Source organism: Rhinoraja longicauda, chromosome 1, assembly GCF_053455715.1.
Source record: "Rhinoraja longicauda isolate Sanriku21f chromosome 1, sRhiLon1.1, whole genome shotgun sequence".
NCBI lineage: Eukaryota > Metazoa > Chordata > Chondrichthyes > Rajiformes > Arhynchobatidae > Rhinoraja > Rhinoraja longicauda.
In genome coordinates, this window is record NC_135953.1 from 30,995,256 (window position 1) to 31,020,269 (window position 25,014).

At 43.3% G+C, this 25,014-nt stretch overlaps 1 protein-coding gene across 1 annotated transcript in view; it reads right to left on the reverse strand.

Moving 5' to 3' along the window:
* Nucleotides 1-25,014, reverse strand: part of slc45a2 (solute carrier family 45 member 2) — a 50,046-nt gene that overhangs the window by 19,961 nt on the left and 5,071 nt on the right. Inside the window, exons 3-5 of the mRNA XM_078396105.1 lie at nt 13,247-13,578; nt 12,216-12,359; nt 8,238-8,361 (exon numbers count right to left, since the gene is read on the reverse strand). Coding sequence (XP_078252231.1) covers nt 8,238-8,361; nt 12,216-12,359; nt 13,247-13,578 — 600 coding nt within the window. The remainder of the gene's footprint in view (nt 1-8,237; nt 8,362-12,215; nt 12,360-13,246; nt 13,579-25,014) is intronic.

Below are 25,014 nucleotides of genomic sequence, written 5' to 3' on the forward strand. Positions count from 1 at the left end.
CTTGCGACCATGTCTAGTAGAGCCTTACAGAATTGAACCCAAGTAATTGAAAAGATGATGCAGCAGCCCTACCTGCAACACCACTGTGACACCCCATTATAATGATGGCACATTATTAAATTTATAGAAGCTCAATGAAAAGTACACGTAGGGGAAGAAAACAAATATGAACATAGAACAGTACAGCACAAGGTCTTTCAACCATGCCAAGTATAATGCCAAGAACATATCTTATCTACCTGTGCATAATCCATATCCTTCCATTCCCTGCAAATCCATATACCTATCCATAAAGGGCTCTTAAATGCCACTATTGCAAATGCCTCAACCACCAACCCTGGCAGTGCATTTCAGGCACTCATCAGTCTCTGTATAAAATCTTGCACATGCATAAAAAAACGCACATCTCCTTTCAACTTTGCCCCTCTCATTTCAAAGTTATGCCCTCCATTATTTGATTGCCCCATGCTGGGAAAAAGGTTCTGACTGTCTACCCGATCTACGCTTTTCATAACTTTATATATTTCTATCAGATCTCCCTACAACCTCTGGCTTTCCAGAGAAAACAATCCAAGTCTGAACAATCCCTCGCTGGAGGTTGGTGATAAATACTCCATGAATGTGAGTAAGAAGCCATGGGTGAAGCCAAGAAAGATCAAAGATCAACTTTGAACATTGCCAACATCAGCAATTGGCATTGCTAATTGAACCATGAACTCCTTGGCCAAATTGATGGAACATATTTCAAAGGAAAGCCAACGTTAAAAGCTTGGCGAAAAGCCATGGACCTCTCTCCACAGATGCTCCCTGACCTGCTGAGTATTTCCAGCATGTTTCTAGTTATTTCACCTTTCGGAGGAAGCCAAGGTCAATCTTTTCAGTGCTGTGGTAATAAAATTATAATTAAGTTACATTTCCAGGATAGTGCAGTGAGACAGCCAGTTAATCCCTTCTTCCCCAGTGAAAAAATTATTAAGGGAAGATTGAGAGACTTTAATTCAACGTCACCTCGATAGAAAAGTATTCAACAGATTCTCAATAAGTTTATAGTATTGTTACAGTGACATAAATAGATTTCTCAGAACATTAACAATTTTGTTTCAAATTGAAGACCAGGTGACAAGGTCAAATTAGAATAGCTAAATGTTGAAGTAATATCAATAAATTTTAAATACATAAAGTCAACAATTCAACCTAAATTCAGAAATAACTCATTACTTTAAAAAAAAGATAATTGAATGGAAAAATGAGTGGTTAAATAGCTCTCTGTGTAAAAATTATAAGGAAATGAAGGTCTTCATCCAGAATTATGTTATGAGCTTGTAAATAGAACTTTGGGAATCTTTGGCTCATGCATTTTGCATGTAATATTCTCCCTGAGTGAGCTGCCAAGGGCTTTAAAAAGGCCGTACTGTTAATCATTGTGGCAATAGTGAAAAACCTTGTTTCCATTCCAAGGAACCGTTCTAAACATTGGCGAGGCTGCTGAGGGCTTTGATCAACAATTATTATAAATATCAACTAAAATAACCTGCCATTGGTCCACGTCTCTGTAATTTATAGCTCTACCAAATTTATCACTTAATTTGAGAGGCTATTTTAGCTTGATGAATGTGTGATTCGTGTACAGTGTTTCTTTATCTATAAATACTGAAGCAGCAGGGAATAATCCATAAATTCTTTAAATACATTAAACCATTAAAACATCCATAATTTGAAAACACTTTAAAGTGGCAGTGTAAGTGCCTTTCTTTCCTGCAGATGCATTTTTCCAAAGCTCCATTATTGCCAAGCTAAACCAAATCAAATACCACATAATACAAATGGCAACTTTGCATTTCACCAAGAGGGTGTGGGAAATGGGTGATAATATGGGGGGGGGGGGGGGGGGGGGAGGGAGGCCATGTTTCATAGCTGCCTGATCTTGGAGAATTCAATGTTCATGCAGTTGGGTTGTAAGATACCCAAACGGAATGAGGTGCGACTCTTCTAGTTTTCTTGTCACCTCACTCTGGCAGTGGAGGAATCCAAGAAGAGAATGATTGCTATAAGCATGGGAAAGGAAATTAAAATGGTTACCAACCGGAAGCCCAAGCAGATCCTGGCGGATAGAGTGCAAGTTTTTGGCTAAATAGTCTCACCGATGTAGAGGAGGGAACCGAATGAAAAAGATGAGGTTGGAGGAGGTGCAAGTAAATCTCCGTCGCACGTGGAAAGGAAAATGGGGTCTCTGAATGGAAGTGTATAGGAACAGGTTTTGCACATTTTCCAGTTGCAGGGGAAAGTGGCTGGGGAAGGGAAGCATGAGGGAATTGAGACATCTAGGCAGAAAGTGGAAAGAGGTGGAGAAGGGAAGATAACAATAGATAATAGATAATAGGTGCAGGAGTAGGCCATTCGGCCCTTTGAGCCAGCACCTGCATTCAATGTGATCATGGCTGATCATTCACAATGAGTACCCTGTTCCTACCTTCTCCCCATACCCCCTGACTCCACTATCTTTAAGATGTGGCATGGTCGATCACATTAAGGGTTGAGGAAATATCAGAGGATTATGTGTTGGATCTAATGGGGTGAAATGTAAGGACCAAGGGAACTCTATTCCTGTTCTGTCTAGATGGGGGGGGGGGACTACGGGAAACAGAGGAGATTTGGGTGAAGCTCCATCACAACTGCAGGGGGGAGGTTAACCACATTTTCTGAAGAAAGAGGACATCTCAGATGTCCGAGATTAGAAAGCCTCATTTTGCAAGCAAATGCAGTGAAAACAGAGAAACTACACGAAAGGGATGGTATCCCTGCAAGAAACAGGGAGATGTACTCAAGGTAGCTGTGGGAGTCAGTGGGTTTCTAGTGGATGTCAGTGGACAGTCTGTGCCCCATGATGAAAGCAAAGATCAAAAAGTAGAAAGAGGAGTCAGAGACACTGCAAGTGAATTTGATGGCAAGGTGGAAGTTCGTAGTAAAGTTGATGCAATCAACAAGTTTTTGCATGGGTGCAAGAACTAACCCCAATGCACTTTGATGTAGTGGAGAAAGAATTAGAAAGTGATGGCAGGGTACGTTTGGAACAAAGACTGCACAACATAGCCAACAAAAGTGTCAGAAGGAACTGCAGATGCTGGTTTACATCGAAGATAGACACAAAATGCTGGAGTAACTCAGCGGGTCAGGCAGCATCTCTGGAGAAAAGGAATAGGGAATCAGTGTCTGATACAGGAACTTGACCCGAAACGCCACCTATTAATTCTCTGCCTCAGAAGGCAGTGGAGACCAATTCTCTGAATACATTCAAGAGAGAGCTAGATAGAGCTCTTAAGGATAGCGGAGTCAGGGGTATGGGGAGAAAGCAGGAACGGGGCACTGATTGAGAATGATCAGCCATGATCACATTGAATGGCGGTGCTGATTCGAAGGGCCGAATGGCCTACTCCTGCACCTATTGTCTATTGTCTATCAGGTTGAGGAGACTCCTAATATAGGGTAACTGATTTGGGCTTGTCTAGGGAGAAACGAAGGTGCGTGCGATCTTCCTGATGGGATTGGAAGTGTAAAGTGACAGGACATCTATGATAAAGGTAAGACAGTGAGAGTTATGGAATTGACCTCATTGACGCTATGGCCACGAAAGCACACTGATGCCTCTATTTCCACAGAAGACAAAGGAAGTTCAGTATGCCTCCAATGACTCTTACCAATTTCTATAGATGCATCACAGAAAGCATCCCCTTGGGATACATCAAAACTTGGCTTGGCAACAGCTCTACTCAAGACCGCATGAAATTGAAGAAAGTTGTGGATGCAGTCGAGTCCGTCAGATAAACTAGTCTCCCCCTTCCCACTGACACCATCCACACTTGAAGCTGTCTTAGGAAAACAGCCAACATAGTCAAAGAGCTAAAGGACACTTTGGATATTCCCTCTTCTCCCTTCTCCCATCAGGCATTTAATACAAAAGCTTGAAAGCATGTACCAACACATTGAGGAAGAGAACATTTTCCATTGCTATCAGACTATTGAATAATACTCTCATAAGGTTGTAATCCTGATCTCCCAACCTACTTCATCATGGCTCTTGCACTTTTTTATATGCACTTTGTTTAAGCTCCCGAAGGGCCTGTTCCTATTAAGTACTGTCCTATCTTCTATATTTGAGGCTGAGAAAAATTGAATTTTAAATCAGTGTGGGAATCAAAGTTATGGGGAAGGGCAGGAAATTGGGCTTGAATAATGTTGCCGTGAACAGGATTTAGGCAACTCCTCCAATGTGGCAACTCCTGTCACCATTTCTTAGAGAGAGTGTTATATCGATGTCCCAACACTAGGTTGCAGTATCAGCTCCATGGCAGCATTCTGGATGCATCTTTTCTCTTTGAGTCTGCATCAATATCCCTGGTGACCCATGAGAAGCCCTTGCACATATGAGCTGGCTAAGGTGAACTGAATGAGCAATCTGGGATGGACACAAAATGCTGGAGTAACTCAGCCGGTCAGGTCAGAAGGGTCTCGACCCAAAAAGTCATAGATACATGGAAAAAATAGATGTACGAGTAGGCCATTTGGCTCTTCAAACCAGCACCGCCATTCAATATGATCATGGCTGATCATCTAAAATCAGCATTCATTCCTGCTTTATTCCCCATATCAATAGACAATAGACAGCAGACAAAAGACAATAGGCGCAGGGGTAGGCCATTTGGCCCTTCAAGCCAGCACCACCATTCAATGTGATCACAAAGACAGCCTTCTTCCACCTCAAAAACATTGCCCGTCTCCGTCCATCCCTCTCCTTCACAGCTGCAGAAACCCTCATCCACGCCTTCATCACCTCCCGTCTGGACTACTGCAACAGCCTCCTCTATGGCTCACCCTCAAAAATCATCAGTAAACTTCAATACATTCAAAACTCCGCTGCCCGTCTACTCACCCACTCCCCGATCCGTGACCATATCACCCCCGTCCTTTACAAACTCCACTGGCTCCCCATCCCCCAGAGAATCCAGTACAAAATCCTCCTCACGACCTACAAAGCCCTCCATAACCTGGCCCCATCCTACCTGACTGACCTCCTCCACAGGCACACTCCCACCTGCACCCTCCGCTCTGCTGCTGCCAATCTCCTGTCCCCCCCCCATCCGGACCAAACTCAGATCCTGGGGGGACAGGGCTTTCTCCATCGCTGCTCCCACCCTATGGAACTCACTACCCCAAACCGTCAGAGACTCCTCCTCACTCACCACATTCAAAACATCACTGAAGTCTCACCTCTTCAGCACTGCCTTCAACCACTGAAGGTCATCTCACCTTCTGTCTCCTTTCTCTGTTCGTTTACTTATTTATCTATTTATTCACTTCTCTATGTTCTAGAAATCCCTGTAAAGTGTCTTTGAGTGTTTGAAAAGTGCTATATAAATGTAATGCATTATTATTATTATTATTATCTGCAGTTCCATTCCTACACAGTTTGTCTGCTCCCGCACGAGCTTTCTGGCATAGCTGGCTTTAACATAAGAAGTCCAAGAGGCCATGGTGAGAGTGCCGGATGGGACATCATTGCTTCTGCACAAGAGAGCCTACATGCCATCAATCTGCTCCTGCAATCTGCTCACATTTGGTACCTCTCTGCTTATGTAATCCCCTGAATACAACATCTCTGTCTTTGTAGAGCAACAAGCTGCTCAGGCACAGCATCGGTTTGCTTCTGTAGAATTGCAAACTGCTGTCTGATGTGAGCAGCATTTTGTTTACGCACAGCTTTTTGTTGCTCAGTAAGGACATCAAGCTACTCCCTGGTGGCATATCCATGTTCCTTTACAGTATGAAGAACTTCCCTTGTGACAGAGACCAGAAGCCACAAGATGTTGCCTGGCCTCCATCTATGCCTCCATGCCTGCTGTCGACGGATCCAGTAGGTTCAGTGTGTCAGAACTGTTGATCGCAACAAAGAGTGCATAACAGCCAGAGTAGATGTGATCTATTTCATATGCATCGTGCCCTTCATCACAATCACCATTCTCCTTCTCCGTCCTCTCCTCCTCTGCCCAGCCTTCCCTCTCTCTGCTAATCCTAATATTCCGCAAAAACAAATCTGAGGATTGTTGTCAATGCACCAGATACACCATTATGGCATTGCTTGTGCACAGACAGCAATGAAGGCAATGAAGGGGGAAGAGAGTGGAAGTTTTGTTGCCTTCCATCACAGTGAGGGGGTGTTTGGACTCACTGTGATGGATGTTTGTCTTGGGGTCGTGTGTCCTGTGTACTTTTTTTCTTTTTTTTGTTGTGTTTTGTGACTGCTGTAATTTCGTTCGGTACTTGTGCCGAATGACAATAAAGTTAATAATTTTTTTTTAAATAATTTTTTTTAAATTAAAATTAATTTACTGGTGATCAAATCAAAGAGAATGCAGTAATCATAATGAAACATTGTTAGTAAGCATGTTAGTAAGCATACCTGCACATTGAAAATAGGAGCTGAGCTTAAAGTGAACTCCTCTGTGTGCAGGAACTCCTCTGTGTGCAGGAACTCCTCTGTCAGTCAGAGACACTGTATTAATGAGCATCCTGTCCACATGTGGGCGGCCTCTCCTCATCCTTCCCTGGTTTTCCCAAATAGAGGCGATGAAGGGCATTGAGTAAGATTTTCCTTTCCACTGCAGCCTCTCTCTCCTGCACGGTAACCAGTGCTAATGTCAGGCTGCCCAGGGGAGTGAACCTTTAGAGGTGATGTTCCTCTGCCACTGATTCTCAACAGTGCCTGTCGCACTGGTAAATGGTGTGTGGTCCCATTATGTAGTGTGCTGGCCACTCTTTAGTCCTGCTGCAAGCTATTCTGATGCTGTTTTAAATTTGTAGGTTTGCAGGTTTGTAGGTTAATTGGCTTCGGAAAAATATATAATTTGTCCCTGGTGTGGAGGATAGTGTTAGTGTACGGGGTTATCGCTGATCGGCAAGGACATGGTGGACCAAGGGGCCTGTTTCCATGCTCTGTCTCTAAATTCTCGTCTAAATGCCTTGGACTTTTAAGATCCCATACCAATTTCAAGATTTGTTTTGAGGGAGATTCAATATGACATTATTATGACACATAATTGGGGTTAGGAGGGAGAGATAGATCAGCCATGACTGAATGGCGGAGTAGACTTGATGGGCCGAATAGCCTAACTCTACTCCTATTCCTTATGACAATGATGCTTGGTAGTGCCAAATCAGGGTGAAATCCAATTACCAGTCCTTATTTTGTTCAGTCTGTTCTTGAAGGTGATGACATACCTCATTCGCCCATGGCAAATCTTTGTTGTCCATCAATCTTAGATTGGGTTTTTTTGCATGAAGTGCTAGAAAAGTCTGAGTTATTGTCTGCTTACAGATATTTTTTATCAGAAATTGAGCAAAGGTACAGTGCTGTAGTATTATCTCTTCAACCACTTATCTGATCATCGGAGTCTATCAATGGTCACAGACATAGTAGCCATGAAAAAAAAACTATGTTCATGGGTGGATTATGGAAGTAGAGAAAATATGATGTAAACAATGCAGTTTAGATATGAGGGATGCAGATTCCATCAGATGAACTAATTAATATGACACAATATTTTTTTAATATGGTAGATTTGCCTCTATTAAAAATGGAATCGACTAACTAATTATTAAGCAGCTGAAAAAATGTTACCAATTAATGATAATAAAGAAGAATGCAGGGGTCACAATATCACAAATGTTCATCAGATTTGACGATGTTTATAATCACAATAATATTGTCTATTAATACTTCTAACCTTGGTATTAAATTAGAGTTTACAAATGAGAGAAAAGACTCCTGAGAGGAATAGATCGGGTAGATGCACAGAATCTCTTGCCCAGACTAGGGGAAGTCGAGGATCAGAGGACGTAGGTTTAAGGTGAAGGGGAAAGGATTTAATAGGAATCTGAGGGGTAACTTTTTTCAACAAAGGGTGGTGGGTGTATTGAACAAGCTGCCAGAGGAGGTAGTTGAGGCAACGTTTAAGAAACTATCCCAACGTTTAAGACAGGTACATGGATAGGACAAGTTTGGAGGGATTATGGATCAAACGCAGGCAGGTGGGACTAGTGCAGCTGGGACATGTTGGCCGGTGTGGGCAAGTTGGGTTGAAGGGCCTGTTTCCACTCCATGACTCTAAGTTCTTAACATTATTAAAAATAGAGGCACTTAGCAAGCAAAATTTATATTGAAGCATTCAATTTCTAAGACTTACATGAATATATTGCTGAGGAAATTGCATTAATGCACAAGCCCCAACATCCCACTTCAACACCTCGCTCGTAGATAAGGTATGCGAGAGTGTTGTGTTCAGCATATGGATCACCACCATACACAATCTGAAAGGTTTAAATAAAGAGATCAATGGACATTGTTATTGTAAAAGCATGAACTGACTTCAGTCGGACAGAAATATTATCCATGCAACAGGTAATATGTAAAATAGAAACATTTTTAATAACAAGAGAATAAATATATTCATTAAATGTTTAAATTATGATTACGAGATCCCATCAGAATTAATGTTTGAATATGTCAGAGTGCAAAAGATTACCATGAGCAGTAAGAGAGAAATTTACATTTAGAAGATTTACTGCAGTGTAACTTATTTTTCCTTATTTCTCTCTCTATTAGTTTTCAAATCAACCTTTACAAACTTTACAAACATGTAATGCATGTAAAGGACAGTGAAGGAATGTGAAGTATTTTTCATATAATCTTCCTGTGTCTTCCCCCTTTCCCACCAATCAGTTCATCTCCCAACTATTACCAGGTGGCGCCAGCAATGGTTGCTGTGCCAACAGTCTGTCTGTCCCTTCCTTCTTTGTTGTTTTTTTTAGTATGTGTTAAATGTACGTTTTAGTGTTCTTTAACATGTTTTATGGGGGTGGGGGGGGGGGTGGAGGGTGAGGGTTGGGGAAACTTTTTTAAATCTCTTACCTTGACGGAGATGCGATTTTTTTTCCGTATCGTATTTCCGTCCGCACTGCGGCCTAACATCTTAGAGCTGGCAGCCTCTGCTGGAGACCGACTTTGGGAGCTCCAACCATGGGTGCCTGCGGACTTACCATCGTGGAGCTTGCGATCCCTGTCGGGGATTGACCTCGGAGCTCCAAACGCGGGAGCCGGCGGACTTTAACATCGCAGAGCTCGCGGTCCCTGGTCAGGGACCGACTTCGGGAGCTTCGACCGGCCTGACGCGGGAGCTTCAATCGGCCTGACGCGGGAACCGATCGTCCTGATGGAGGGGCTTCGATCACCCCAATGCGGGGGCTTCGATCACCCCAATGTGGGAGCTTCGATCACCCCAATTTGGGGGTTTCGATCGCCCCGATGCGGGGGCTTCAATCGTCCTGATGCGGGAGCTTCAATCGCCGGCTGTGGGAGCTTCGATTGCCCCGACTGTGGGAGCTTCGATCTCCCCGATGTGGGAGCTTCGATCGCCCTGACGCGGCAGCTTCAATCGCCGGCTTTGGGAGCTTTGATTGCCCCGACTGCGGATGGTTCGACTGCCCTGACCGTGGGAGAATAAAAAGGAAGATTGGACTTTATTGCCTTCCATCACAGTGAGGAATGTGGGGAATCCGCTGTGGTGGATATTTATGTTAACTTTTATGTAGTTGTGTGTCTTGTTGCTTTTTTTTTAGTATATCTGTATGGTAATTCGAGTTTCACAGTACCTTAATTGGTATATGTGACAATAAACTGACCTTTAAACCCTTAAACTAAAAACAAAAAATGGTGGAAACACTCAGCAGGTCAAGCAGTGTCGCGAGGAAGTAAATTTATCTTTCAAGAGGAAGATCTCATCAGCACTGGAAAAATGTTAAAAAAAACATATAGTTTTAAGTGGCAGAGAAGGTAGTAGAGAGATGGATAGGACTGAGAGAATACCTTTAAATACATGAGGCCAGATTTGCCCTGATGATTTCTATCCTTGCAGAGCCATTTGCTCAGTAAGGGAAGTCACAAAGAGTGAAAACATGCAAATAGTCATGTGCAGTTGCTGAAACCTGACACCTAATGGAGACAGCAGGAAATACAGCGCATCTGGCAATGTTTAAAGGAAGATAGACACAAAAAGCTGGAGTAACTCAGCGGGACAGGCAACATCTCTGGAGGGGAATGGGTGACGTTTCGGGTTGAGACCCTTCTTCAGACTAGTTAGGGATAAGAGAAACGAGAGATTGTGGACTGAAGGGCCAGTTCTTGTGATGTACTGTTCTACGTTCTATGTTTTAGTTTTTCTTCTTACCATGGTTATTCACATTGTTCTAGGTATCTACAGAAATAAATGACCCAGGTTTTGTCGTCCAGGCCACACTGCCTGTGCGCTCTGATGAATGATATCAATATCATGCACTTGGTTATTCCACATCTGAAGAGGTAGTTGTGCCTGGTCAAGACCATCCTGGAGTCCAGCATCAGATTTCCACTGGCATCATCTTCTTGTCTGATGTCAGTGAGATACTTAGGTGGCCCAAATCAAACCCTATCACAAAACTGAATAAATGTTGATGCCACTGGCTTTGTCAAGGTTTACCTGAGTTTTGGAATGCCGCTATTCTGAAGCACATAAAAACTATTATAAATATATATTTTTTAAACAAAATATTAACAATTACTCCAAATCGCTAATGTTATTCATTAGCATTCCTGTGATCACTTCCCCACCAAGGCCAGCAATGTGATATTGAAATCTGTGCAGCCCATATCTTTGCATATTTCACCATTTTCCAATCTCTAGGTAAGCTTGGTCAGATGGTTGTTATTAGGCAACTGAACCATCCTACCAACATCTCGAGAGTAGCCCGGAGCTACTATCTACCATATTGGAGATCCTCGGACTATCTTTGATTGGACTTTACTGGACTTTACCTTGCACTAAACGTTAATCATATTATTCACTTTATCATGTATTTGTACATTGTGGACGGCTCGATTGTAATCATGTATTGTCTTTCCGCTAAGTGGTTAGCACGCACGTGATAATAAACTAAACTCAACTCAACCTCATTCTGCAAAATACTCACTTCAAGCAATGCACACATTCTCTTTAAAAAGTGCCAGTTTGCTTTAACCTATGCAAGCCACACATGATAACAGTCTACAGTTGAAGCCCCAACAAATATACCGTGTAGTTTCCAGTGTACAACCAGCAATATGATTGAACTGAGCAGACAGTACAAACTTGCATATATGCAGATGGAATGCATTTCCTGATCACTGAATCTACATTTAAGTGCTGTGGCAGATAGATCCTATATAATTATTTGGCCAGATTTGCCTGTACTTATGATGGAAAATTGCTAACAAATTTGTCCTCCTGCTCCTTCCCAAGAGACCCCTAATTTTCCAACCTTCAAGTATATTCTAGGCTGGTTTTCAGTAACTACTACTTCCACCATTCTTTCAAAATGAATGTAATTTCAAGAACAGTCAGTCAAATCTGAAAAATGTATTTGGATTTGTTGAGGATGTGACAAGGAGAGTTTATAAAGAGGAATCTGTAGATGTAATGCATGTAGATTTCTAAAAGGCATTTGACCAGGTGCCACTTAAGAGCCCAAAATACTGGAGGCAAAGTATTAACAGGGATTGAAAACTGGTTATCACACAGAGAGTAAAGATTGTAATAAATGGATCCCTTCCAGGCTGGAGGGATGTAACCATAGGAGGCCTGTTGCTCGATTCTTGGCCTTCAGCTGTTTACTGCTTACCTTCATTACCCGGAGGAGGGAAAAAAATGTAAAGTTTCTAAGCCAGTCGATGAAACAAAAATAGGTGGATGGTATGTGTAGGAAGGAACTGCCGATGCTGGTTTAAACTGGATAGACACAAAATGCTGGATTAACTCAGTGGGACATGAAGCATCTCTGGAGAGAAGGAATGGTTTTGAGTCGAGTCCCTTCTTCAGACCCACAAAATGGTGGAGTAACAGCAGGCCAGGCAGCATCTCTGGAGAGAAGGGACGGGATGTTGTGATGAGGACATTGTAGTTCTGCAACAGGATATATTTAGATTAAATGATTGGGTGAAAAATTAGCAAATAAAAGTTAACGTGAGGAGTAACTTCGAGGTCATGTACTTACTGAAGTCCTACTGTTCCTATTAAAGAAACTGGTGTCAATGGGTGTCAAAAGAAATCCAGCTTTCAGAATTAATATCAGCCAATTTTACATTTTAATTTTACCTGTCCCATGAAGTCAGTGAAGAAGAGCATGGTGGAGAGAAATGCTGTCCATCCTATGAGATGACCAATACACAGGGAACGGTATTGAGGAGGCAGATTGAACAGGGTTTTAATCAAGGACTTTAGGTTCATTCGCCTTGGTACCTGAAAACAAAACATAAAAACGCAAAAACATCACACTTTAATTAACTTTCAGGAAATATTACTCATATGTTATAAAGATAGAAGCCGGATAAATAAAAGATAGGGCCTCCTCCATTGTCATAGTGAGGCCCAGCGCAAATTGGAGGAACAGCATCTCATATTTCGCTTGGGCAGTTTATACCCGAGCGGTATGAACATTGACTTCTCCAACTTCAGATAGCTCCTCTGTCCCTCTCTTTCCCCTCCCCTTCCCAGTTCTCCCACTGTCTTCCTGTCTCCTACTACATCCTATCTTTGTCCCGCCCCCTCCCCTGACATTAGACTGAAGAAGGGTCTCGACCTGAAACGTCACCCATTCTTTCTCTCCTGAGATGCTGCCAGACCCGCTGAGTTACTCCAGCATTTTGTGTCTACCTTAAATAAAAGATAAATCATTTCTTAAAATTATATGAATCTTTCTTTAATCTTCATATAATTTTAAGCTGTATCTCAGTACATATGACAAATAATAAACCGAATAGGTTTTCTGTTACTAAGTTTATTGCCTGAATGGGTTGAAATAATTGCAAAAGTTCAAAACATCTTCAGAGTAAAAAATAAGCATTTAGATATTTAAAAGAATGATTAGTATATTTCCTAACTAAAATAAATAATATTTAAAAAATTACAATTCTAGCCATGATATATTGTTGAAAATGGAACTGGGCTGATTTGCCTATCGTTTGGCACAATTTTATTATGCAGATAAAATGCTGATTATCAACATATCCTTGTTTGAATTTAGAATACAATTTGCCTTGAATAACCTACATTAAAACTTTATTTCTCACTGAGCAGTAGAAGTAATATTTAATTTTAAAACAAAAGTCACATTGAAGCATCATTACCTTATCATCCTCTGGTTTATTGCAGGTGATAAGTGAACCATTTTCCATTTCTTTCCCCGGTGACAAAGTGGTATCAGCACATGGATCATGAGAATCATTCTCAATAGATCCATATCCAGTGGCATTACTTCCCAGCAAATATGATTCCGCGTGATCTACTTCTTGACCAAGGGGAATTTCTGGTATGCTGCATAGGTGAATTGTTAGAAATACGATGAAAATAACTACTGCAAAAACATACATAACTTGATATTCAGATCCTAAAGTACGTCCTACAGGAGTCTCCATCCATTCTATAGCACCCACTAGGTAGCCTACAGCACCTCCAAGGCCTGAGAAAAGAAAAGGTAACATTATTGAAATCCATAAAAATTGAACAACTTGTATCCAAAATATCTGTCCACCACATCAAAGCCATTATCAAAATCTGCTTTCAAACAGTGCTTATAAATATATCTTTTTCACTTCTCCAAGCTCATCTCTTGCAAATGCTGGCAATTATTGGGAAGCACGCTCTCGAACCCTGGAATTGTTCCCCTGTTTCCAGGACTTCTGCTCTCAACCCACCCACCCCCCAGATAGAACAGAGTTCCCTTTAGCTTCACCTTTCATCCCATAAGCATCCGCTTCCTTCAACATTTCCACCAACTGGAATGGGGTCCTCCCACAAGAGTCACATCTTCTCCCCCTCTGCCCTTTCCACCTTCTGCAGGGACCACTCCCTCCATAACTCCCTGCAACCACAAGAGGTGCAACACTTGCCCTTGCTCCTTCTCCCTCAACATCATGCAAGGATCCAAACAGTCCTTTCAGGCGAGGCTTAGATTCACATGCACCTTCTCCAATCTCATCTATTGCACTGTCCTCTGTCTGCAATGGCCACCCAAGCCCCTATTTGCAAACGGTTTCCATTTCCCTTCCAATTCCTACATTGACCTGCCCACTCTCTCTGTCTTCTCCATTGCCCGCATGAGGATCAATGCAAGGGAAATAAACAACACCATATCCTGGTTTAAATTTAAACCAGCATCTGCAGTGTTTTTTCCTAAACACCATACCCTGCCTGGGGGATTTACAACTCAATGGTAAGGACATTGAATTTTCCAATTTTAACAACCTTCCCCTCCAGTGTGTCTCTCCGCTCCCCCTCTTCTCCACCCTCCCGGTCCTCCCATTTTTATCTTCGTCCCATAACTCCTCCCTCTGGTACCTGTCACCCATTCACAGCCCCATCCCCCTCCTGTTTCCATCCACCCACTTTGCAATTCCTCCACCATCTGGTTCTGGTTCTGGGTCTATCTCTCATTCATCTCTGCCCTAAGGGTTCCCATTATCACATCCCTTACTGATCAAATTCCAGCCTTTCTGTTCCTACTTATCACCGACTTGCAATTGCCTCCACCTTCATGCTGCCCTCCCTCACCTGGCTTCATCAGCTGTTTTTTTTCTTTTTTTCTCTCTTCTGCCTGCCTGCATCAATCATCTACGTGCCCCAGCCTTCAAAATCCATCACCCCCCCCCCACCTCTTCGTTCTTCATCATTCACTGGATGTGAATTTTTCACCCTGGGTGGATTTTTCACCCCGGGTGACGCCCGAAATGGCCGCATCGCCAACAGCCTGTACCATCCCTTCCTTCTTTGTTGTTTTTTTAGTACGTGTTAAATGTATGTTTTAGTGTTCTTTAGCTGGTTTTATGTGGGGGGGGGGTTGGAGGAAACTTTTTTAAATCTCTTACCTCGCCAGAGATGCGATTTTTTTCCGTATCGTATCTCCGTCCACAATACAGCCTAACATTGTGGAGCTGGTGGCCTCTGCTGGAGACCGACTTCGGGAGCTCCAACCGCGGGAGCCTGCGGACTTAACATTGTGGAGCTGGCGATCCCTATCGGGGATCAACCTTGGAACTCCAAGCCGCAGGAGCTTTGACCGCCCCGACGCGGGAGCTTCGATCGTCCCGACGCGGGGGCTTCGATTGACCCGACTGCGGATGGTTCGACTGCCCCGATCGTGGGAGAATAAAGAGGAAGTTTAGACTTTATTGCCTTCCATCACAGTGAGGAATGTGGGGAATCCGCTGTAGTGGATGTTTATGTTAACCTTTATGTAGTTGTGTGTCTTGTCGCTTTTTTTTTAGTATGGTTTATGGTAATACAAGTTGCACTGTACCTTAATTGGTACACGTGACAATAAACAGACCTTTGAACATTTGATGTTTGCAAGAAAGAGTTGGATTTAGCTCTTAGGGCTAAAGGAATCAAAGGATATGGGGAAAAAGCAGGAATGAGGTACTGATTTTGGATGATCAGCCATGATCATATTGAATGGCGGTGCTGGCTCAGAGGGCCGAATGGTCTACTCCTGCACCTATTTTGTTATGTTTCTATGTTTCTATCCACCATTCCTTTGGATATCCTCTGGTTCATGTCTCGCCACTCCCCATTCCCCCCTCCCCCTCTCCTCCTTATCCCAGCTATCTCCCCTCTCCCATGTTAATGCATGGTTTTGTCCCGAAAACCAACCATTCCTTTCCACTTGTAAAGCATATGCCCTGCATACTTTGCTCATTTACAAACAAGTATCTAATGCAAACTGCAGCGCATAAAACGACCACTGCTCTTCTTTCTTCCCTTTGGCATCACAGAATAAAGTAATCCTCGAGATGCAAGGAATTGCAGATGTTATAACCTTGAGCAAAGCACAAAGTGCTGGATGAACTCAGAGGCCTAGACAGCATCTGTGGAGGGAATAGACAGAAGACCCTTAACCAGACTGATCACATGTCCATTCCGTCCAGAGATGCTGCCTGACCCACTGAGTTCCTCCAGCACTTCATGTTTTGATAAAGTAATCCTCCTTGTTTTATTTGAAGTATTTTGCTCCATCCTCCTTTGGGTTTGTTATCCTATTCCTTCTCATCCAGAGGTCAGATCTCCTCTCCAATTATTTTTAAAGTTTTATTTATTTATATTTCAGGTTGTTGGTATCATTTGCACAGTATCCTATCGTTCCCCTGAACACAGAGGAGTACTGAGTTAATTCAGAATCAACTACTTTACAGTAGCCACTTAGTTCAGACCAGGTATGACTTTGCAATGACTATTAGTTACTTTGCAAAAACTTCTAAACACCTGATTTCACTTTTTTATTATGGGATATTGTGTGTAGATTGATAATTTAAAAAATGAATTTAATCCATTTTAAAATAAGGCTATAACGTAGCAAAATGTGGAAAAAGTGAAGGGGTCTGAATACTTTTGGAATGCACTGTATAATATCTGCCTCAACCACCAGCCCCGTGCAGCACATTCCAGGCATTCACCACGGTGTGTAAAGCAACCTGCTGTACATATCTCCTTTAAACTCTGCCCCTCCAAGCAGGCTGTCATGTGCCTTTTACTGAGGAGTGGCTTCCGTCTGGCCACTCTACCATAAAGGCCTGATTGGTGGAGTGCTGCAGATATAGTTGTCCTTCTGGAAGGTTCTCCCATCTTCACAGAGGAACTCTGGAGCTCTGTCAGAGTGACCATCGGGTTCTTGGTCACCTCACTGACCAAGGCCCTTCTCCCCCGATTGCTCAGTTTGGCCGGGCGGCCAGCTCTATGAAGAGTCCTGGTGGTTCCAAAGTTCTTCCATTTAAGAGGCCACTGTGCTCTTTGGGACCTACAATACTGCAAAAATTCTTTTATACCCTTCCCCAGATCTGTGTCTCGATGTAATCCTGTCTCGGAAGTCCACGGACAATTCCTTCGTCTTCATGGCTTGGTCTTTGCTCTGACATGCACTGCCTGCTGTGGGACCTTATATAGACAGGTGTGTGCCTTTCCAAATCATGTCCAATCAATTTAGTTTAACACTGGTGGACTCCAATCAAGTTGTAGAAACATCTCAAGAAACATCTCAATGGAAACGGGATGAACAGAAGCTCAATTTTGAGTGTCGTAGCAAAGGGTCTGAATACTTATGTAAATGTGATATTTCAGTTGTTTATTTTTAATTACTTTGCAAAAATTTCTAAACACCTGTTTTCGCTTTTTCATTTTGGGGTATTGTGTGTCGATTGATGATAAAACATTTTTTTTTAATCCATTTTAAAATAAGGCTGTAATGTAGCAAAATGTGGAAAAAGTGAAGGGGTCTGAATACTTTCTGAATGTACTGTAGTAGCATTTAAGAGAATTTTGGACAGGCATATGGTTATGGAGGAGATGAAGGGATCGGGATCACGTGCAGGCAAATAAGTGTTGGTCTTGTCATTATGTTCAGCACAGATATTGTGGGCCGAAGGGCCTATTCATGTCCTGTACTGTTCTATATTCTATGTTCTAAAGACATTGCAATAATCCAGTTATTTTGTGGCCATCATTGTTAAGATTAAGTGTGCCTTTTTAATAGAATTTAAATTCCATAGATGCCATGGTGGGATTCATACTCAGGACTCTATGTTGGTCCACTCAGCCCCTGGGTTACAAGGCCATTAACTTAATCACTCCATCACCACCATACCAGCTGAGGGCCTTCCCAATCTCACACTTTCTTAACTCATGGCCTGTGGTGTTAGAGGCATACTGCATGGAAACAGACCCTTCACCCCAACTCATCGATGCTGATGAAAATGCCCCGCCTAAGCTAGCCCCTTTTCCCGTGTCTGGCCAATATCCCTCTACACATTTCCTATCCTACTTGTCCAACAGTTTTTTAAATGCTTTTATAGTACCTCCTCTGATAGCTTGTTTCATATACCTACCATCCTCTGAGTGAAGTAGTTGTCCCTCAGGTCCCTATCAAATATTTCCCCTCTCATTTTAAACCCCTGTCCTCTGGTTCTTAATTCCTCTGCTCATAAGGTCAATAGACAATAGACAATAGGTGCAGGAGGAGGCCATTCGGCCCTTCGAGCCAGCACCGCCATTCAATGTGATCATGGCTGATCATTCTCAATCAGTCCCCCGTTCCTGCCTTCTCCCCATACCCCCTGACTCCGCTATCCTTAAGAGCTCTATCTAGCTCTCTCTTGAATGCATTCAGAGAATTGGCCTCCACTGCCTTCTGAGGCAGAGAATTCCACAGATTCACAACTCTCTGACTCTCTGACTTCACTCACTCTATCTATATCCCTCGTGATTTCATACACCTCTAAACAATCGCCCAGCCTCCTGCACTCCAAGATATAAGGTCATGGCTTGCCCAACCTCTCCGTATGGCTCAGCCTGTCATATCCAGGCATGCTGCACACTTTCCAGCTTCATGAGATCTTTTCAATAGCAGGGTGACCAGAACTGAACACAGCACTCCAAGTTTGGCCTCACCAATGCCTTGTACAAGTGTAACATACCGTCCCAACTTTTAGACTCAATAGCCTTACTGGTGAAGGCCAATGTAGCAAAAGCCTTCTTGAACAACCTTTCTACCTGTGATGTTACTTTCAGGAAACCATGTCTGTAGAGGGTCTCGACCCGAAACGTCACCCATTCCTTCTCTCCTGAGATGCTGCCGGACCTGCTGAGTTACTCCAGCATTTTGTGAATAAATACATATACTCCAAAATCCTTCTGTCCTACAATACTCCCCAAGGCCTTCACTGTGAAGGCCCTGGCCAGGTTTCTTCTCAAAATGCAACACCTTGAACCTATCCGCATTAAACTCCATTAGCCATTCCTCACCCCATTTGCACAACGGATCAAGAGCCTGCTGTAATTTTTGAAGAGCCAGCGGTAATTTTTTAACTGCTACTGTGGTTGTTTGCAATAGGTAGCTTCCTTGTCTGGATTCAGATGAGGAAGACAGCAAGGATAGTCTGGATCCTCATAGGTAGCTGCAGGTAAGAAGCACAAACCCTCCGCCAACTCCACATCGCTTTCAGCAATAGGCAAAAATCTCTCCCCTTTGCTCATTAGTTCTAGCTTTGGCATGCAGATAGTCATGGCAATCTTTGTGTAGTGCACACCTTTTAATCATTTGCACTAGGAGCCTCTTTCCAAGCACATGATCAACAATTTTGTTTTACAAATTTTTACATCACAGTTATAGTGCTGAAAAAACACATTCAACACAAGAGGTCCATGTTAGTGCCTATACCCACATGAGCCTTCCACCGCCATTCGCACTAAACAACATGTTCTATGATTCTTTAAACCTTCATGAATGTAGTTATTTTTTCCTTAATACATCTACTGATCTCCTAAGCTGCTCCCTGTGTTATGAGAGCCCCATTACTCTTTGTGGAAAGCAGCTTCACCCATATTTTATGGGGTATTTTCAAGTGACTATCCAATAATCATCAAAGTACTGCTATGGGACTACCTGAGATGGAACATTCGACCTCAAGTCAAGAGAGTTGAAGTCCAATATCAATAGTGCTTAATTGCCATATGTACCGATAATGGAACAATGAATTTACCGATGTACCGATGTAACAATGTACCGATAATGAAGCAATGCACAAACAATAAATGCAATAACATACAGATGAACATAAAATTCAAAAGTTAATAACTGTAGTACTAGAGCAAAAAAATCACAACGTCCATTGAGCATCCATAGAGACAAACCTTAATTTAATGTGGCTCAAGAGTCTGCTGAACGCACCATGGGAACTACACTCGCCCCCCTGCAGGACCTATACATCAGGAGGTGCAGTTCAAGAGCAAGCAAGATTATGGGGGACCCCTACCACCCCAGCAACGGACTGTTCCAGCTGTTATGGTCAGGCAAACGCCTCCGCTATCATGCTGTGAAAACGGAGAGGATGAGTCGGAGTTTCTTCCCACAGGCCATCAGGACTGTTAACTATTATATCTCCAGGGACTACATTTTTTTTCTGTATTAATTTTAATTTTTATGCTGTAATTGTAATTTTTTGCACAATCTGCAAGCATTGTCACTTTCATTTCACTGCACATCTTGTATGTGTATGTGACAAATAAACTTGACTTGACTTGCACTTGAATCGGTTCTGTGTGTCCCCGATATTTTAAACTTGTGACTCATTGCAGTGCGGAAGTAGGCTCTCGGTACCAGAGAAAGGAATAGGTTGCACTCAAATCTGAGTGGGTCTCATTTGTGATTTTGCGGACTGAAGTAATGGCAGGTAAGTTGTTACAGTGTCTCTCCTGCAGGATGTGGGAAGTCGGGGACACCGCTGGTGCTTCTGACAACTATACTTGCAGAAAATGTGTCCAGGTGCAGCTCCTGAATGAACGTGTTAGGGAATTGGAGCAGCCGCTGGATGACCTCAGGACCATCTGGGAAAACGAGAGTTTCCTTGGACAAGACCTGCAGTTAGGTTGTCACACGAAGGATACAGGGAGAGCGAAGGTGTAGGAAACACTATTGAAAACAGGTACACCCTCTTGGGAGCGGACGACACAACAAGATTGAGTGGCTGCCAGGGCTATGACACCAACAGGGGAAGAGTGATGTCAGGCAGAGCCGTAGTGGTGGGGGACTCGATAGTCAGAGGTGCGGACAGGAGATTCTGTGGTAGCAGTCGAGACTCCAGGGTGGTGTGTTGCCTCCCTGGGTGCCAGGTGCCAGGTTCCAGGATGTCTCGGAGCGGCTGCACGGCATCCTCAGAGTGAGGGGTAGCAGCTGGAGGTTGTTGTGCATGTTGGCACAAATTATATAGTTTGGAAGAGGAAGGAGGTTCAGCAACACGAGTTTGTGGAATTGGGTAGAAGACTGAAAAGCAGGGCCTGCAGGGTAATGATCTCGGGATTGCTTCCCTGTACCTCGTGCTAGTGAAAGTAAGAATAGGAAGATGGGGGAAATGAATGTGTGGCTGAAGAGTTGGTGCAGGGGTCAGGGATTTACATTTCTTCATCATTGGGATCTCTTTTGGGGCAGGAGTGACCTGTACAAAAGGGACGGGTTGCACCTTAACTGGAGGGGGACCAGCATCCTGGCGGGCAGGTTTGCAAATGCTCCACGGGAGGGTTTAAACTAGATTGGCAGGGGGGTGGGACAGAGGCACGTGAGAGGCCAGAAGTTGGCATGGAGGGTGGTATGGGAAAGGTTAATGGACAGAATAGGCAGGTGAAAGGCGGTGAGCAAGGAAGGAGGGTTGGTTTAAACTGCATGTATTTTAATGCAAGGGGCCTGACGGGTAAGGCAGATGAGCTTAGGGCATGGATGGGTACAAGCGACTGGGATGTTGTAGCCATGACTGAAACCTGGTTAAGGGAGGGGCAGGACTGGCAGATCAATGTTCTGGGGTACAGGAGCATTAGGAGAGACGGGGGTGAGGGAGAAAGAGGAAGGGGGTTGCATTGGTGCTTAAGGAGGATGTCCGGGCTGTGTTCAGAGGTGACATTACGGATGGTTCGTCTTGTGAGGCTATATGGGTGGAGCTGAGGAACAATATATCGATTTATTCACAAAATGCTGGAGTAACTCAGCAGGTCAGGCAGCATCTCGGGAGAGAAGGAATGGGTGACGTTTCAGGTCGAGACCCTTCTTCAGACTGACAAGAAAGGGATGATCACTTTGTTGGGGGTGTACTACAGACTCCCGAATAGTCAATGGGAATTAGAAGAACAAATGTGCCGGGAGAGTGCAGACAGCTGCAGGTCAAATAAGGTTGTTGTAGGGGATGTTGTATAATGCAGTAGGGGATTTTAACTTTCCCAATATAGACTGGGAAAATCATAGCGTGAAGGGTTCAGATGGGGTGCAATTCCTCAAATGTGTTCAGGAGGGTTTTCTTAAGCAGCATGTAGAGGCCCCCACACATGAGAAGGCAATGCTGGATCTAGTATTGGGAAATTGGGAAGGGCAAGTTAATGGTGTGGGTGGAGGAGCCTTTTGAGACCAGTGACCACATTCGATTAGGTTTAAGATTGTTATGGATAGGGACGGAGAGGGTCCACGTGTTAAAATGCTCACCTGGGGTAAGGCCAACTTTGAGGATATGAGAGAAGGTTTCGCTCAAGTTGACTGGAGCAGGTTATTTGAGGGGAAGGGATCTTCGGCCAAGTGGGATGTTTTTAAAAGTGTGCTGACGAAAGCTCAAGATATGTATGTTCCCGTTAGAGAGAAGGGCAAAGTAGGCAAACATAAGGATGCTTGGCTGACGAGGGAAATTGAGGCATTGGTCAAAAACAAGAAGGATGCATGGGACAGACAAAGGCTGCTGGGATCAAGTGCATCCCTGGAGGAGTTTCAGGAACAAAGGAGTAAACTAAAAAAGAAAATCAGAAGGGCAAAAAGGGGCCAGGAGATAGCTCTGGCGGGTAGCATTAAGGACAATCCCAAAAGATTTTGTAAATACACAAGGGGGAAAAGGGTAACTAGAGAGAGAGTGGGACCTCTCAGGAACCAAAGCAGTCACCTCTGCGTGGAGCCACAGGAGATGGGCAAGATCCTCAAAGAGTCTTGCTCCTCTGTATTTACCAAGGAGGAAGACAGTAGGACGGAGGAACTTGGGGCAGTCAATGGAAGTGTCTTGAGAGCAGTCAGGGTTACCGTCAAAGAAGAATTGAAGGGGCTGTCGTGTATGAAGGTACACGAACCTCCAGGGCCTGATCAGACATATCTGAGGACATTGCGGGAAATTAGAGAAAAAATTGCGGGAAATTTCTGGTTGAAATTTACGAGTCGTCCTAAAAAACAGGAGAGGTGCCGGAAGACTGGAGGTTGGCAAATGTTGTGCCTCTTTTCAAGAAGGGCTGCAGGGAAAATGCTGGGAACTATAGGCCGGTAAGCTTAACATCTGTAGTTGGTAAGTTACCAGAGAGTATTCTGAGGGATAGGTTCTACATGCATTTGGATGGGCAAGGGCTGATTAGGGATAGTCAGCATGGTTTTGTACGTGGGAGGTCGTGTCTCACAAATCTGATTGAATTTTTTGAAGATGTGACCAATAAGGTCGATGAGGGCAAAGCTGTAGACGTTGTGTACATAGACTTCAGTAAGGCAGTCGACAAGGTTCTGCATGGTTGGCTGCTCTGGAAGGTTAGATCGCATGTGTTCCAAGGAGAGATAGCAAATTGGCTCCATGGAAGGAAGCGGACGGTGATGGTGGAAGGTTGCTTCTCAGACTGGAGGCTAGTGACTAGTGGTGTGCCTCAGGGTTCGGTGCTGGGCCCGTTACTGTTTGTCATCTATATCAATGATTTGGATGAGAACATACAGGGCAAGATTAGCAAGTTTGCTGATAATACAAAAGTGAGTGGATTTGCAAATAGTGAAGATGGTTGTGAAAGATTGCAGCAGGATCTGAATTGATTGGCCAGACGGGCTGAGGAATGGTTGATGGAATTTAATGCAGAGAAGTGTGAGGTGTTGTATTTTGGGACGTCGAACAAGGACAGGACTTAAACAGTAAATGGTAGGCCTCTGGGTAGTGGTGTAGAGCAGAAGGATCTAGGAGTGCAGGTGCATGGTTCCTTGAAGGTTGAATCGCAGGTAGATAAGGTGGTCAAAAAGACTTTTAGCACTTTGGCCTTTATTAGTCAGAGTATTAAGTATAAAGGTTGTGAGGTCATGTTGCAGTTGTACTAGACGTTGGTGAGACCGCATTTAGAATATTGTGTTCAGTTCTGGGCACCATGTTATTGGAAAGATATTGTCAAGCTTGAAAAGGTTCAGAAAAGATTAATGAGGATGTTGCCAGGACTAGAGGGTGAGAGCTATAGGGAGAGGTTGAGTAGGCTGTGTCTCTATACCATGGAGTGCAGAGGATGAGGGGTGATCTTATAAAGGTGTACAAAATCATGAGAGGAATTGATGCACAGAGTCTCTTGCCCAGAGTAGGGGAATCGATGACCACAGGACATAGGTTCAAGGTGAAGGGGAAAAGGTTTAATAGGAATCTGAGGGGTAACTTTTTCACACAAAGGGTGGTGGGTGTATGGAACAAGCTGCCAGAGGAGGTAGTTGAGGCTGGGATTATCCCATTGTTTAAGAAACAGTTAGACAGGCACATAGATAGGACAGGTTTGGAGAGAAATGGATCAAGCGCAGGCAAGTGGTCCTAGTGTAGCTGGGACATTGTTGGGCAAGTTGGGTCAAAGGGTCTGTTTCCACACTGTAGCACTCTATGGGTAACATTTTTCACTCTTATTCCCTTGTCTGTTTTAACTAATCTAAACCAAACACTATGATCAGATCCCCAGTTGATAAGTGGTAATATTTCCATGTTTTGCATAGTTCACTCTGCAAGCAGCGGTTTTCCAATGTGGTTGGCAAAGTTGGGTTAGGGTGCCTCACAATTCATCAAGCATCTTCCCAGTCTAAGAGAGGGATAAAGTCCCATTGAATCCCAGTTCCTTTTGATATTTCATCTAATACATGGCTGAAAATGAAAGGTTTACTTATCCATCTGTTCAACCATTGACTAGTCATTTAAAATGATACTGGGGTTTGTAAAAGTCTTTGTATAAACTCATGATCTGCCAAAACGTTTCTCAAAAATCACTCAAAATCTTTACTTTGCTATTTTATCTGACATTCTATTTCTCTGAAGGTGATATAAAAGTAGTATAAAAATACCAATAACAAAATAGTTAACATTCCTTTCTCCATTTGTTCCTTGAAGTGTTTCATTTATGTTTCCAACTGACTGCTTCACTTTCTTTCAAAATCTTAGATCTAGGCCAGTTAAGCATGGAACGTGGACAAATGTAACAGAGGGGAATAGCAAGATGCAGAATTTTGGTTATGGGCAATTTGGTATGCTTAGGAATTTACTGAATTAAATTTACTGTTCAAATTTTAGCAGCAATGGATTGCTTCTTGCTTGCACATTTACAGATTTCCTTTCAAAGTTAA